Source organism: Carya illinoinensis, chromosome 11, assembly GCF_018687715.1.
Source record: "Carya illinoinensis cultivar Pawnee chromosome 11, C.illinoinensisPawnee_v1, whole genome shotgun sequence".
Lineage (NCBI taxonomy): Eukaryota > Viridiplantae > Streptophyta > Magnoliopsida > Fagales > Juglandaceae > Carya > Carya illinoinensis.
The window spans coordinates 42671724-42688088 of record NC_056762.1 but is presented as its reverse complement, the minus strand read 5'-3'; the positions used below and the strand labels follow the sequence as shown (position 1 = coordinate 42688088).

At 36.0% G+C, this 16365-nt stretch overlaps 2 protein-coding genes across 2 annotated transcripts; one reads left to right on the top strand and one right to left on the bottom strand.

Annotated features, from left to right (window-relative positions):
- Positions 1–1187: 1187 nt before the first annotated feature.
- On the bottom strand, positions 1188–2499 carry LOC122280379 (histone H2A.6). Its single transcript, XM_043091255.1, has 2 exons — positions 2211–2499; positions 1188–1682 (listed from the first exon to the last, which is right to left on the bottom strand). Exons 1-2 carry the CDS (start codon positions 2397–2399, stop codon positions 1467–1469), a joined length of 405 nt encoding a protein of 134 aa, XP_042947189.1. The 5' UTR covers positions 2400–2499; the 3' UTR covers positions 1188–1466.
- Positions 2500–12231: 9732 nt separating this feature from the next.
- Positions 12232–15242, top strand: LOC122282603. Its single transcript, XM_043094541.1, has 2 exons — positions 12232–13839; positions 14444–15242. Exons 1-2 carry the CDS (start codon positions 13152–13154, stop codon positions 15073–15075), a joined length of 1320 nt encoding a protein of 439 aa, XP_042950475.1. The 5' UTR covers positions 12232–13151; the 3' UTR covers positions 15076–15242.
- Positions 15243–16365: the final 1123 nt, after the last annotated feature.

The window sequence follows — 16365 nt, the reverse complement described above, 5'->3', positions numbered from 1 at the left end:
ATCATCACAAGGTTCATTTCCTATTCCGTAGAAGGATGAAGTGTTGGAAACCAACATCAATTTTACTGCAGTATGGATGACGTCGACGTGACGTGGGTAGTGAAATAAGAATTTTTAATTGTAAATGAAAGTTTAAAATATTATTTTTTAATATTATTATTATTTAAAATTTTAAAAAAATTAAATTATTTATTATATTTTATATAAAAATTTAAAAAAATTATAATGATAAAACGATATCAAAATTATCTCTGTTGCCAAACATGTCCTTAGAAACCGAACTATTTTTTTTTTCTATTTTAGGAAGTCTTCTGAACGTGGATGGTGGCGATTTGATTCAACGTTGAATATAAAATGACAGGTTCGAGGGCTTCTTCTTCCTTTGCAAAATTCATGCAACTTTAATCTTTAAAATCAAAACAAACTATAATGCAAATCCCAAAAAAACCCTTGAACCATTATTGACACAAGAAAATAAAAGGCCTGAAATTGTAATCTACTGGGTGACTCCTTGACTACATAATAGCAAAGCTGCCATCTTCTCTCTCGGGGAAATCAATCAGAAGGCCATGACAGACATGCTGCTTCGTTTGACTATCCATTTTCTTTATATATCACACTTTTTTTAAAAGCATTTTAGTTTTATTTTTTTAAAATTAATTAAAATTTTCAACTTATCATTCTTACACAAAATATTTAATGAGAAAAACTAATGTTTATTCTTTTTGAAATGAGCTTTGGGACGGAGGGCTCTCGAACAACATTTAAATGTGCAAGATTGTAAAAGAGGTTCATCATCGGCGCCGCCGCCGTAATTTTACCACAATCCTTTATAAAACCTTAAAAACTTGATCGTGGCTTTGTCACAAATTTTAAATTCAAATCTTAATAACAATTCAAATTACATTTCAACTACTCAAAATCCTAACTCGACCCCACAAATGTTTAAATATTTCGTGCAATATAGATACATCACATTTTTGGGTAAAAAAGCTCCGGTTTTGCTGCTGCCAAACAAACCCAGGTGGCAAATACAACACCGAATAAGTATGGCCACTGAATTCAATTCTAAGCATGGGATAGGGGAATCCCGGTTTAATGGCCTCAGCAAACACACAAAACAGACCAGAAAATGTAAACAAAATAAACTAAAATCGGAACAAACTTTTAGGGGGGAAAAAAAGACGTCAGAATTAAGGCCTGAATCAATAATATCATGAACTATGAATACACGAGTAATTTTCAATTAAATTCGACATTCTCTTCTATAACGAATAGAAGATCATATTCACATTCACTACAACCGGAAACCCTAACTACTACCACCGACTCTACTACAATTCCACAATCACATAGTACTCAAATTCTAACCGGAACTAAAAAAAAAAATACCATGGCGAAGAAAAGTGATTCTCATATCCAACACGTAGATGGCCGAAAATCTAAACTCGTGTCTTCACTTGAATCTAAGAGTCATCGTCTCCACCCGAGGCCTTTGAAGTTCCAGCCTTTTTCGGCAGTAGCAGGTTGTGGATGTTCGGCATCACACCACCATTGGCAATCGTCACGTCCCCAAGAAGCTTGCTCAACTCTTCGTCATTACGGACAGCCAGCTGTATGTGTCGGGGAACAATCCTTGTCTTCTTATTGTCTCGCGCAGCATTTCCAGCCAGCTCAAGAACCTGAAAACGCCCAACGTTGTGAGCAATTAGGCACCAATTTAAAACCATTGTTTTACAGAACAAGAACAACATTTAAAAGAAGGAATCCACCCAAACTGCGTAGCGGATCTCTGATAGACCTGGATCTAAAAGCTACCGGGTATAATCAGTAGAGGGCGAGAGGAACTATCACTGAGATCATTACATATTTTCTACTACTATACAATATGGACATATAATTGTTATCTTAGATAAATAAATCTAAAGGAAAATGATAAACTCGAATATTTAAAATCATTTTGACGTACTCAAAACCCTAGAATTACAGAGAGAAGCAAAATATAGCACCATATCCTAGTATTTCAGGGGCCTTCCGCTCAATTGCATTATACATACACAAAAACAATGAAGTTTACACAAAATTGCATAGAAATTCGTTAGAATTCGAAACGCTAGATCTCACGAAAAGGTGTACAACGTGTGCATCGGCGCCGTGCACAAGATTAGAAACCAAAAATGGAGAAAGAGCGATACAGGAAGGATTAATACCTCTGCGGCCAGGTACTCGAGGACAGCTGCGAGGTAGACGGGCGCGCCTGCTCCGACACGCTCAGCGTACTTTCCAGCTTTCAGAAACCGAGCAATACGGCCGACAGGGAACTGGAGCCCGGCCTTGCTACTTCGAGACTGCGCCTTTTTGGAGGCCCCTGATCCAAGAGTTTTACCACGACCCGCCATTGATTTGAAGGACGAATAATCAAAGAGTCGGAGAGAGCGAAAAACGGGAGAGGAAAAACTAGGTCAGAGAAAGGGGGAGCGAGATAGCATAGATAATCATGGAGATGGAGCTTGGATATATATAGTAGGTGGGAATAGGAATTGGACCAATGGGGTTGAAGCACGCAGATCAAGGGAGACCACCGTTGGATTAGGATGGAGAGGGACGGTGGAGATCTTGAAACCACAGAGTTTTGCCGCTTTGGCAGATTGTTTAGAATTTGGATTGGGATAACAAAGACGAGGGAATCAAAGTCTACTTTTGGGGCGAGATTTTAAGTTGGATGAAATGCCCCTAGACTAGTATTTCGGTCACCAGCTTTTCATCATTTCTATCTTACATATTATATATAATTTTTTATTTTATTTTATTTTTTTATTTTTTTATTTTTATTAAATTAAAAAAATTTACTCGTCTTCTATAAAATATATATTACATGAAATAAAAAAAAATTTATATATGATATATAATATAAAAATAATAAATAAAATTTGTCTTTATTAATATTATGATGGAATTTGATCCCGTTCAGCAGATGAGGACGTGGGACGTGTCGAACAGGTCGACAGGGTCGTGACCCACGCGGCGCTTTTGGGTTAACATGCCCAAACACTCGAGCAACATGGAACATGACAAATAACAAAACGATTCTTTTTTCTTTTTTCTTTTCTTTTTAAAAAAAAAATTCTTCTTAACAACAAAAAAACGTTTGATATTTAAAGAAAGAAAATGATAACGTATAATTAATTTATAATTATTTTACTACTTTAAGGGTAGTTATATAAAAGTAAAATTATTTTTTTAATGAAATGTCACAAATATATTGATTAATTTAAATTAAGTAGTAAAATAGTTGTAGATATATTATTACCTATTAAAGAATTTCAACCTTATCGCCTTTTTTAAATTCTTCCAAACAAAATTAGTGGTAGCAAAATTATAGTACAACACTTAAGAGGTAATATATATATATGAAAAATTCTACATAGAAATCTTACACCATAACAAAACTCAAGCAACACAAATATATGTAAAAAGGTTTCAATAAGAATCGTGGATTGAATAGCACGATTTTTGAATACAATGACCTATGTACAGTAATGAATATTTATAGTCAGATTTCATAACAGAATACAATGTCTTGGCCACTAATCACACGACACCTAATAGCCTAGTCATCCTTTTTCCTAACAAGAAAATTCTATGGAATTATTCTCCAAGTTTTTGGGATGTGCTTCTGATTTATTGAGTGGTGATGCTACTGTCGTGATATCCCCCTGCGATTCAAGCGACAACGTTGTGAGAGTGAGGACTGATCAAGGAAGAGTAAACCGAGCAACAAAGAGAGGTTTTGTAAAAATATCCACAATTTGATCTTTACTTGAAACAAATGAAACTTGGAGATATTTTGCTGCAACTTTTTCGCATACAAAGTGGTAATCCAACTCAACATGTTTTGTTTGGGAATGCATGACTGGATTCATGGATAGGTATGTAGCACCTATGTTGTCACACCAAAGTGTGGGAGGGTCAGGAAGCACAATGCCAAGTTCTCCCAATAGTGACTGCAACCAAAGAACCTCACATGCAGTGTTAGCACCATATGTATACTCAGCTTCCGTAGAAGACCGAGTAATTATGGGTTGTTTCTTTGAACCCCATGAAACTAAATGATTTTCAAAATAGATACAGAATCTTCTAGTGGATCTCCTATCATCAGGGCACCCGACCCAATCAGCATCAGTAAAAGCAGTCAATTTTGAAGAGGAAGTGGGAGAAAAATATAAACCAATGTGAGGAGTGTGATTAAGATAACGCAAGATTCATTTAACAGCAATCCAGTGAGGAAGACGTGGACAGTTCGTGTATTGATAGAGACGATTCACAGCAAATGAAATATCTAGACGAGTAAATGCCAGGTATCGAAGACTACCTACAACACTCTGATACCACTGAGGATCTTCAAAGATACAACCATCTAAAGCTGTAAGGTTTTTGAACATGACACAAGCATAGATACTAACTTGGAATTAGACATATTGGTCATTTTTAATAAATAAGCAGTATATTTGGATTGAGATAGAAAAAGACTAGCAGATGTTCGGTGAACTTGTATGCCAAGAAAATAATGTAAAAATCCAAGATTTTTAACAAGAAAGTAAGTACCCAAGGCAGTGATAAACTCATAAATAAGCATGGAATTAGACCCAGTCACAATTATATCATTGACATATATCAAGATATAAATGCAATCAGACCTGTTACGCATGATAAACAAAGAAGAATTTGCACTAGAACACCGAGAACCTAGAGAAAGCAATTTATCACTAAATTTAGCAAATCAAGCTCTAGGAGCTTGTTTTAAACCATAGATAGAATTTCTCAACTTACAGACATGGAGAGGAAACTCAGAGTTTACGAATCCGGGTGGTTGTTTCATGTACACCGCTTCTTCAGGATCCCTGTGGAGGAAGGCATTCTGTATATCCAGTTGGTGAAGAGCCTAGTTCGACTAGACGGCCTAGGAGAGAAGAAGCCGAATAGTGGTGGGTTTTACCACTGGACTAGACGTTTCAGAGTAATCTATACCCTGTTACTGATGAAACCCTTGAGCCACAAGCCACGCCTTGCGCCTCTCAATGGTTCCATCAGCACGACGTTTAGTCTTTAATATCCATTTGGAACCAAGGAGATTGTAGGAGGATAATGGTGGTACAAGATGCCAAGTTTGGTTGAGAAGGAGAGCATGTATTTCTGAGGCCATGGCAGAACGCCATTCTTGGTGTTTGGAGGCTTTTGTATAGGATGAAGGTTCCCAGGAACTGAAGGACACAAGAGCTTAGAAGACAAAGAGAGGGAAGTGTTAGAGGTAGTCAGTTTGGAAGGGGGCCAAGAAATGGTCCCATCCATGCGCTGTCGTGGATAGAGAATATGTTTTTGAGCTTGTGTGACCATAGGATGTGTTCGAAGAGGTGATGAAGAAGAAGAAGAGGCTTTACCTGGAGAAGGAGGTGCGTCTGGTTGTATAGAGAAGCTAGCGGCAGGATTGGAGTTCTCGAGACGTGAGGTAGGAGAGGAGGTATCTGATTGTGTGGAATGGGAAGACCGAACCCTAGGTGATGAATCGGAGTGTATGGGACTCGTGTGAACTTTGAGCCGAAGGGGATGAGTGTATGGGGCTCGTGTGTGGGCTAGAAGGAGATATGTCAAAAGTTGAGCCAAAGAGAGAATTGGGCTGACGCAATGAAGAAATAAAATGTGGTGGGTGAGTTGAAAGAGTAGACTGAACCGTAGGCAATATGGGCTTTTGAGTGAAGGGAAATTTTGACTTATCAAAGATGACATATCTTGAGATAAAATTTCAGGCCGATGGAATAGGATAACAAATATACCCTTTGTGGTTTGGGTTGTAGCCCATGAATACACATTCCTTAGATCTATAGTCCAATTTGTGATGATTAAAGGGCCTTAAATTAGGCCAGCATGAGTAGCCGAACACTCTTAGGAATGTGTAATTAGGAACATGGCTCATTAAGAGCTCATAAGGGGATTGATTTTGAAGAATTGTATATGCATGCAATTAATTAAGTAAGCAGCAGTTTGAAAAGCTTTGGCCCGATATGTGTGAGGAACCGAAGCATAAAAGAGTAAAGACAAATCCATCTCAATAATGTGACGGTGATGGTGTTCTACACTTCCATTTTGTTGATGAGAATATGGACAAGTGAGTCTATGAGAAATGCCAAGAGAGCGAAAAATGGGTTGGAGAGGTCTAAATTCACCACCTCCATCCGTTTGAATGGAAACAATATTTTTGGAGAAAGTATTGCACACAAATTGAAGAAAAGCAAGAACCAAGGTGGTGACATTTGATTTTAATTGAATAGGAAATAACCATATGAATTTAGAATAATCATCTACGATTGAAAGATAATAACGAGATCCTTTTGTAGACAATATTGAAGCTGGATCCCACACATCAAAAAACAATAATTGAAAAGGTGAAGAGGATCTGGTTGTGGAGGGAGGGGGTGAGGTTGAGCGTGAGCCTTGGCAGAGGAACAAGCTGGACAATGTTGAAGCACAGTAGACGAGATGAGTGGTAGATTGTGCTTTCGAAATATAAGTGAGGTAGTGCGAGAAGAGGGATGACCCAATCGAGAGTGCTAGAGTTGTGCAGATATTCTAAGACCAAGAAAAGCATGCAGAGAAGCTATGGAAGACTTGGAAATGGGCTCTTCATCCGTCCAAAGCACATATAAACCATCCTCAACGTGGCCCTGAATAAGAACCTCCCAGGTGCATGAATCCTTCACAAAGAATAGAGAAGAGTGAAATTCAAAAAAGACTATTATCATGACAGATTTGGGAGAGGCAATATCTTTTAAAATAAATTTGTCATTATTTGAGTTAAATTGTGCCGAGCCAATATTGTGTATAGGTAGAGAGGAGCCATAACCAATGTTCACTTACTCAGGACCCTGATAAGAAGTCGCATCCATATTGAGATTCTGAAAATCAGAAGTAAGATGGTGAGAGGCAGCTGAGTCAGGAAACCATATATTGAGTTTTAAGACAGAGGGTGTGAGGGAGGTATTGTTTACAGTAAGAGAGACCGATGGTGGTGTTTGGTAAGCTTGATCAAAACGATGACAACAAGTGGCTGCTATGTGACCAGCTTTAAGGCACACTTGACACACAGATTTGAGAGTGAAAGATGGATAGAGAGATCTCGAAATAGGGAGTAAGCCCTTGCCATTGTTTCAACCACGACCACGACCACGTGAAGAATGGTAAAAACCATGACTAGAGTATTGCGAGTTCATGAGTTTGGTAGTATTGTTGGCAATAAGAGGAGTATCAGATAATAGTGATTGGGTTTGATGCGCAAGCCTAGATTCATGGTATAAAAGGTAGCTAAAAATCTGGGGAGGAGAGAGATCATCTGACCGAGTGGTAAGAGAAGTCACAAGAGATTCATACTCAGTACCAAGACCGGCAAGAAGATAAATAGCAAGTTCAGAATCATCCGAAGGGTATCCTACGACACTTGAAGTGGAGGCTAGAGATCTGACTTTGTTGTAATAGTCAGTCACATATTCGGGTCGTTTCCTAATAGTGGCTAATTGAAACTTGGCGTGGATGAGATGAGCAGAAGACTTGGCAGCAAACAGATCTTGCAAAGTCATCCAAACCTCACATGAGGTAGAACAATCCAGCACTTGAGCCAACACTGAATCAGAGAGAGGAATTTATGATATTTAGCATGAGCAGGATTTGGCTTGTCATTGATGGTAGTAGGAGGTTGAAGGAAGGAGCAATCAACATAGGAAAAGAGTTGATGTCTTTCCAGGAAGGGAGCGAGTTGGGCTTTCCATAAAAGAAAGTTTTCAATAATAAGTTTAATATTAATGAAATGAGAAGCTATGGTGAGAGGATTGATAGAAGAATATGTAGGAGGAGCCATGGATAACAAGAAAGAGAAAAGAAAAAAAAAAAAAAAAAAAAAAGAGTCGGGATGTTGGTCCTTTGCGGCTCTGTGATACCATAACAAAACTCAAGCAACACAGATATTTGTAAAAAGGTTTCAATGAGAACCGTGTATTGAATATTAGGATTTTCGAATACAATGACCTCCATACAGTAATGAATATTTATAGTTAGACTTCATAACAGAATACAATACCTTGGCCACTAATCTCACGACACCTAATAGCCCAGTCATCCTTATTCATAACAAGAAGATTCTGTGGAATTATTCTCCAAGTTTTTGGAATGTGCTTCTGATTTATTGAGTGGTGATGCTACTGCCTTGATACACCACAAACATCCACCTAATCAATATGTAATTTGTCAATTTTGTTATTCTATATTATTGCTTAAATATGTGTGCGTTTAAATAGAATAAAAAATAATAAATATTTATTAGGTAAAAGTGTATGTTATAAGACTTATTTGTAGCATTTCTCATCCTATATTAAGGCTTTCATCTTAGAAGCTGAGCTGTGGCCAAAAATGCAATACTACGCGTAATAAATGCAAGTTCTGATGATGGATCGAAAATGAATTTAAACGAAAGAGAGACAAATACCATTAGGCCCAAAAAAAGCATTATTAGCCCCGAATTTGAGCCGAGCAAGGCCCAACCAAATTGAATTGTGGTAGTCCCTCCTTAAGCTTCAGCTGCTATCCTTTAGCTTGAAATCCAGAATTGGGCCAGAATTAGTTTACATCATATGTGCATCAGCTGCGGACTTATTCAAACTCAACCCATTGAAACTCGCACCTAGTGTTGTTATCTAACCGGAGATTTTGTATGATGACTTCTGATTGGACTTGGGATTCCAGAGCGTCAGCCCATCTTGGGCTAACATCATGGAAAACAAAACAAAAAAGGAAAGAAATAAAAGCCCAATTGGAGTTAGATTGGACAATACATACTCACAGGCCCAAACGGTTCTTTCTCATGACCCAACAACAAAATCCCCAGAGTATTTGTGAGCCTCATAAACTGAGCCACTTTAAGAGTCACGACATATGTTGTGTTTTGCAAATAAGAATAGTTCTATTTGAAAGATAGTGTACACTGTACAGTGTTCCAAATTACCAATTTGTCTTACTCACACGTGCTTGCATAAATGGATGAAAGAGTCCATAGATAGATAGATAAATACCAACCCCTTGAATATGACTTTCATTGCTGTCTGAGGCCCCTCCAGCTCTCACTCCTTTCATGGCTTTTGTGACCCAGCACTCTGCTTTGGTAATGCTGCATTTGTCCTCCCATTTTAATTTTTTTTAAGAAAAAAAAATCTGTCTCATATAATTTAAAATTTAATCATTACAATATTAATTTTTTTAATTTTAAATTATTATTTTTAATTTTATAAACTTAACCATCTTGGTATCCAAAATTGAACTTATATATATAAATATATATATATATATATAAGGATATTCCCAATGGAGATTTGAAGGTCCAGGCCAATAATAACAAAAATTTTATGTCCAGTTATATGTGTATTTTTTATGCAATCTACTAATATGATTGGTTGTGTCATTTTTTTAAATATAAAATAACTATTTTGATTAATCACATTAATAGAATACGTAAAGAATATATAAAAATAACTGTATATAACAAATCTCTAATAATAATGAGGCCTGTTTTTCTCCCGACACCACTTGTTTTTATCATTAATGTTGGTTCCCTCTAATCCACAAATCAAGGATGGACATTAATCTAATTTGGATTGATTAATGTGCAACCAAACCCAACCCAAGCAATTTGGACTCATCTTATAAATGCAAGGTTTTGGTCCCCACAAAGGAAAGCATGTGACACCATTGGATTTGATGCTGATGATTCTCAATTCAATTATCAATGATAATTTTGAATCAGTTAGCAAATGCATCTAAGTCACAATTACTATATCATTGGAAAAAAATAATATAATTCAGCTTCTAAGCCTAATGAATTAATTGCAAATACTAAGCATTCGCATGCTAAATTTGTTGACTTTTTTTGGATACGAACATTAATTATATGTACATGTACATGTACATGCATGTGCACACCTGGCTAAGAAATTAACTTGCTCGTGTCTGATGACTCATTAATGTTTTGTAAAAATAAAAATATAAACAAACAAATAAATAAATAATAACTGAAACAGAATGTAGGCCAGCTCTGCCGATCAATCTGCACCCTATTGTCGTGACTCTATGATTCGTAACTATTTGCTTTTGATTGCTTTGACCATAAAGTGTATATATATATATATATTTTAAATGATAGTTAGGTAAATATTGTATAATTATTTTTAAAAAAATAAATAAATATAATATTCATATAAAAAGAAATTTATTTTTTAATAATGAATCGTACTATTTTTTAAATTGACTATATGGTACTTACGTACTTTATAACTATATTTAATATTATTTAAAAAAATAAGAAAAATGATTAATTGAATTGATATTTGTGAAAATATAAACCAAAAGAACGTTGTTTTCCTTTGAAATGATTATTATGGGAGCGTGATGTTGTTTTGTTATCGTCGAATGCATAAACACGTCTTTAATTATTAATTATTATAATAATTATAATCTTTTATGAAAGTATTTTTTTTTTTTTCACTTAAATTGTGATATAAGGAGGCATGAGTTACTCAAATCTTCGATTCTTCATAATATATATAGTCGGGTATTGCTACATCTCTCGGGAGATGTATTCCGAATACTCACTGAAGAAAATAAATTATTATTATTATTTTTAAATTCATAATATCATAAAAAATATTTCTTTAATTGTAGTAACTTGTAAATAAAATAGGCTGATTTTTTAGGGGGTGACTCACGGGAAGAATAGTAAAAAAAAAAAAAAAGACACCGTTCTTCTGAATTAAATGCAGTGGCACTGCAGTAATTTGGACACCTCTTCAATGGTAATGGCGCCCAACCCCACGTGTCACGAACTTCTATCTAAGCTCTTGTTTGTAACGAAAAATATTAAAATGAGAGTTTAAAATATTGTTAAAATATTATTTTAAAATTTAAAATAATTAAATAATTAATATATTTTATGTAAAATTAAAAGAAAATTATAATAATTAAATGAAATAAAATATTTTTTATATTTAAATGGAGAGAATTTTTTTTATTAACATGTGTCAGTGTTTTATTGGTACTAATATAATGTTTTTATTGAATTTGACTTGACGCAAGTGGCAGAAATATTAAAATAATTAAAATTCAAAAAACATATAATGTAAAAAAATATTCAAAACAAGAGTACATATGCCTATATATTTAAAAATCAAATCAAATCCAACGGTTTTATACCTAAAATTGTGTTTAGTTGTTAGAGTCTTCTAACTTATCTTAAATTAATTATTAATGGGACTCGTTACTTCGTCAACTTTGCATAAAAAAATTTAAACTCATTTCAACATATTTCATGTATTTAATCACATCTTAATCTATTTACATTCAAACATATTTCAATAGAATTTATAAAATACTATTATTAATATTCACATGTCAACACAAATCACTTGAGATTGCATTAGCATCCGAAGGAAGCCTAAGCCCTTCATTCATCCAATGCCAAAGTTTAAAAAAAAAAAAAAAAAAAAAAAAAGCCTAGTGAGACTTCACTGAGCTTACAGCATTGGCTTTTCATTAGAGCAATAATATATACTTTTTTTTTTCTATTTAGTTTTGAAAAATATATATGTTTTATTTTATGAAGAGTTGGCTCTCTTCTCTTCAATTACTTCAGGATATTCAAGCTCCTCAAATTGAAATTTTAGCCAAAATTTGGCAAAAATATTTTCTCCTGCCTTTTATATTCAATTTCTTACATTCAAGAATCTATATCCTAGCCCAAAAAAGTACTAAAGACACATTTTTAAAAACATGACCCTTGGGAAAAAAAAAAAAAGGAAAAGAAAAGAAAAGAAAAGAAAAGAAAGTTTTAAAATATGATTGTATAAATAAAGTACTGAAAGTAGAGAATTACATATGCATGTTTTGAAAAGATAAGTAACTAAAATATTACAAAAAAGACTTTTGAATTAAAGTTTAGTGGGTGAATCTATGTTAATGCTCAGACAAATCTCTAAACTATGACTCTACTTTATAGCAACTTTAACATTAATCATATTTTAAAACTTGGACGAGGGAGTGAATGTAAAAGGGAAGATCCATTCAATATAATCCTCTTAGGACAAAGATCCAATTGTCAAGAGACGAGTATTTCAAGCAAATTCATAGTGTAATTCAAGAGTTACATCTGTGTGTTTTTTCTTCTTGTTTTGATCTCCTTTTGTTTTCTCGATGATAGCAAGAGTAAAAATATGCACCCGAAGTCCACCATTCCAAAGATTGGTTCGGTCTTTCCGCCAAAAGAAGGGGCATGGCTGTTACAGATTGTGATCATTTTCAGCTAAACGTTATCTTTGGCCGTAATGACTCCAACTTTAGTAAATACTACAATTTCTTTCTGACCTGACTCATCTGAAGCTGCCTGCTAGTTGTTTGAACAACCCAATTCAATTGAGAATTTGAGAGGGTCCATTCAGCTTTTCAGTGTCTCTTTCTAAAATCTTTTACCGCTTGCCTTCATCCGTAACTAGCATTTATTGGTGTCACTGAGCAAGGTTTTCGTTAGCTGGTTGTCATTTTCCCCAAGAGCCAGAGATTCTCTATTTCTTGTATTTCTGCAACTTAAATTAAATAAATGGGTACCTCGGTTTTGTCTCACTTTCTTCCTCCTTCATGGCCTCATGGGCATCCATGTTTTCCTAGTTTCTAATGGTTCATTGGCTTTCAGAAAGCATTCCAGAAAACATCATGGTACTTGAAAATTTCGGAACTTTCATTCGGGCTGTTGCATGAATATATATATATATATATGGTTTTGTTTCTTCTCAGGTACAATTCTTTAGTTTTTTGTTCGGTCGGTGAGTACTGAGTAGTTAGTTTCTGGAAATGGGAATGAGATTTCCGCCAAGTGGGTACTGTGCCTAAAGTAGAAAGTTATTGCAGAAGAAGTGTTGGTATTAGCTTTTTTTCTTTTCGGCTTTTCATGGTGGAAAATGGCAACAGAAAGTGATATGCTTTTGAGAATGTTGGTGCAGAGTAGAAAAGACACCAAGGGATGCGAAGCTTTGTAGCTTAATTAATTAAAAAGGAGAAGGAAGGAAAATATGCCAACAGTTTGGTTCTCTCTAAAGAGATCTCTACACTGCAAATCAGAGCCATCGGATGTTCATGACCCAAAATCAAGGAAGCAATTGAGCACAATCTTGACTAGAAGAGCTGGAAGGTCAGGGTGTTCCAGGTCTATAGCAAATCTTAAAGATGTAATCCATGGAAGTAAGAGACATTCGGACAAGCCACCAAGTTGCAGTCCTAGATCTATTGGGAGCAGTGAGTTCCTGAATCCAATAACCCATGAAGTGATCTTAAGTAACTCAAGGTGTGAGCTCAAAATCACTGGTTTTGGTGGTTTCCAAGAAGGGGCTTGTGTTGGAGGCGGCGGCGGCGGTCTTAGCGGTAACAACGGTAGTGGCGGTGGCGGTTCAACATTTGTGGGCACTTTAAGGCCTGGGACACCTGGCCCTGGAGGGCACCCTACAATGCACTATTTTAATCAATCTGTTAGGACATCATCAACTCCTTCAAGGAAGTCTCCTTTTACTGTATCAGGTAGAGACGGGTCTGGGTTAGGGAGTTCTGCTGTTTTTGGTTCCGGCGGTGCCGGAGTTCATTCAAGCAATAGGGTCTATCTTGAGACACAGCCTAATGGCTTTTCATCGGTGACGTGTCATAAATGTGGCGAACAGTTTAGCAAATGGGAAGCTGCTGAAGCTCATCATCTCTCCAAGCATGCTGGTAAGAATCAATCTCTTGGATTTTCGCTCGAGTAATTCTATTGCTGCTCTTAATTGTGGTTCATCCGTGCCTTAATATTTTTAGTTTTTTAATTTAAGTGAAGTATCTTCCTCGGTTTGTTTTGCCTCCACTGTCTCATATCCTCATGGCGCCTTATAACGTATATTCTCCCGGCCACAAAAGTCTCTATCTCTCTGCATACGAAATCCTTTATAATTCTTTGTCATGTTGAGGAATCTTTTGCAAACTTGAGAGAATTCTCAGATTTATGTCCACTGAACCCTTTGCATTGTTTTTCTCCTTTTCTTTTTCTTTTTTTTTTTTTTTTTGGAACCAGATTCTGGATTCACCTGCAATGTTATCTTTGGTAACTTTACAATACTTGCTCCTTTTTCTCCCCGTTGAAAGAAGCCTTTCGAATATTTGCACTTTTATGGCTATTCCAAAATATCTCACCCAAAAGTCAGTACTTGCTCGATTGTGAGGGTTTGTTTTAATGTTCCCACATTCTTCAATCCATCTCTTCAGTTGAAGTAATCTCCTTGAGAGTTTGGAATAGCTTAGTCAGTCAGTTAGCAGCTCACCATATTTTTCTGCTTAACAGTTACTGAACTTGTGGAAGGCGACTCATCAAGGAAAATTGTTGAAATTATATGCCGGACAAGCTGGTTGAAGTCTGAGAACCATTTTGGCAGGATTGAGAGAGTTTTGAAAGTTCATAATATGCAAAAAACTCTAGCTCGATTTGAAGAATATAGGGAGATGGTGAAAATCAAAGCCAGCAAACTTGCAAAGAAACACCCTCGGTGCCTCGCCGACGGTAACGAACTTTTGAGGTTCTATGGTACAACCGTGTCATGCCATCTTGGTCTAAATGGTGCCTCCAGTCTTTGTGCATCAGAAAAATGCTGTGTGTGTAGGATTATAAAAAATGGGTTCTCTGCCAAGAAGGAGCTCAAGGGTGGAATAGGAGTTTTTACAACCTCCACGAGTGGAAGAGCTTTTGAATCTATTGAAATTCTTGAGGGAGACCCAGGTATTAGGAAAGCCTTAATTGTCTGCAGAGTAATTGCTGGGAGGGTTCATAGGCCTTTGGAGAACATACAAGAAATGGCTGGACAAACAGGATTTGATTCATTGGCTGGCAGAGTGGGTCTTTATTCAAATATCGAGGAGCTTTATTTACTCAATCCTAGAGCTCTCCTTCCATGCTTTGTGGTAATCTGCAAACCCTGAAGAAAGAAAGATGAAAGATGTCATATGTGAATCCGTTTTGGGTTTTTCGAATGTTTTCTTCCATAGGTTTTTCCATTTTTGTTGTTGTGGAAGGTCTTTGATTTTTCCTTCTTCAAGCCTCTACTCATTTGCCAATATTTTGAAGACATGTATTTCTCTGCGTTTAATATTGCAGCATCCTCTTCCTTCATTTGCATTTAACATGCGATTAGACCACCATCCTTCCACTTCATTTGTTAGCGTTGGGGGTTTGGCTACAAAGTCTAACGACATTAAATGGGTAGTGAAACGGTTGAGGATGGAAAATTGAATATTTAAGCATGGCAGATCACGACATGACATAAAGGGAACGTACCTTTATTAAGAATGATTCGAAATCATCAATTGTTAATTTTATGAGTATTTGATCATGATACTCATTGAATTATTCAGATCTACATGGCCATTGAATTTATCTTGTCGTGTAATATTACGTGAAACCTTTTAAGTTTTGAAAAGAATGTCAGCTTGAACTTGATGCACCAAAATGCAAGATGGAACAAAACCATTTGTATTGCTCATAGTCCCATTGCCAAAAGTCAAATCAATTAATAAATTCCATTATATTTATGGATAGAAAATATGAGGATCATGGTGCCATCGTGATCAAGGAATTGATTATGGCTTTAAGAAAATAAGGCTCTTCTTGACATGTTTGTATGTTCCATTATACATACTTCCAAAGCTAAAAATAATATTAATGCCGACTAGCATGCGTATTCACTGTGAAAAAGGGCATGTGGCCCTCGTTGGAGGGTTATGCTTCAAACAAAAAGGTTATTCCAAACCGGAGGACAAAACTCAAGGGTTAAATGCTAACTGTCTGGACATATATTTTGTCTCTTCTATATTCCCAATCTATGGTTTATTTTGTCCTGTAAATATTCTGTTACTCTTTAATTGCCAGGTTTACCTTTATCTGAAACTCTTACGGATCCATTGGTGTGTAGGAGGTGCAGCTGAAATTTAGGATAAGGCCTGGGACCCATCTCTCTCTCTTCCTCTCGAATTTCAAAATGGCAAAGTTTATTTCCCACTTAAGAGTCCTCAGTCCATTGTAAGGGTGGGTATCTGACTGCTTATGGGTTAGTCACTTCCTTTCGTTGCTGCAATATCTGCACTGCCTTTAAAGCTCTCTGACACGTACCTCATAAATGTATCAACCCACCCCCGTAACACTTTCAAAAATTTTGAATCGACAGACTTGAATTTGTTAGTCATCATTTTCAGTCATGAATGTCTGGTTGGGGT

Bases quoted from the DNA above. Each gene is read 5' to 3' on its own strand.
- LOC122280379 (XM_043091255.1), bottom strand. From the start codon at position 2,399: ATGGCGGGTCGTGGTAAAACTCTTGGATCAGGGGCCTCCAAAAAGGCG. The intron at 1,683-2,210 runs GTATTAATCCTT...GGGCGTTTTCAG, and splicing joins TCGAGTACCTGGCCGCAGAG to GTTCTTGAGCTGGCTGGAAA.
- LOC122282603 (XM_043094541.1), top strand. From the start codon at position 13,152: ATGCCAACAGTTTGGTTCTCTCTAAAGAGATCTCTACACTGCAAATCA. The intron at 13,840-14,443 runs GTAAGAATCAAT...TCTGCTTAACAG, and splicing joins TCATCTCTCCAAGCATGCTG to TTACTGAACTTGTGGAAGGC.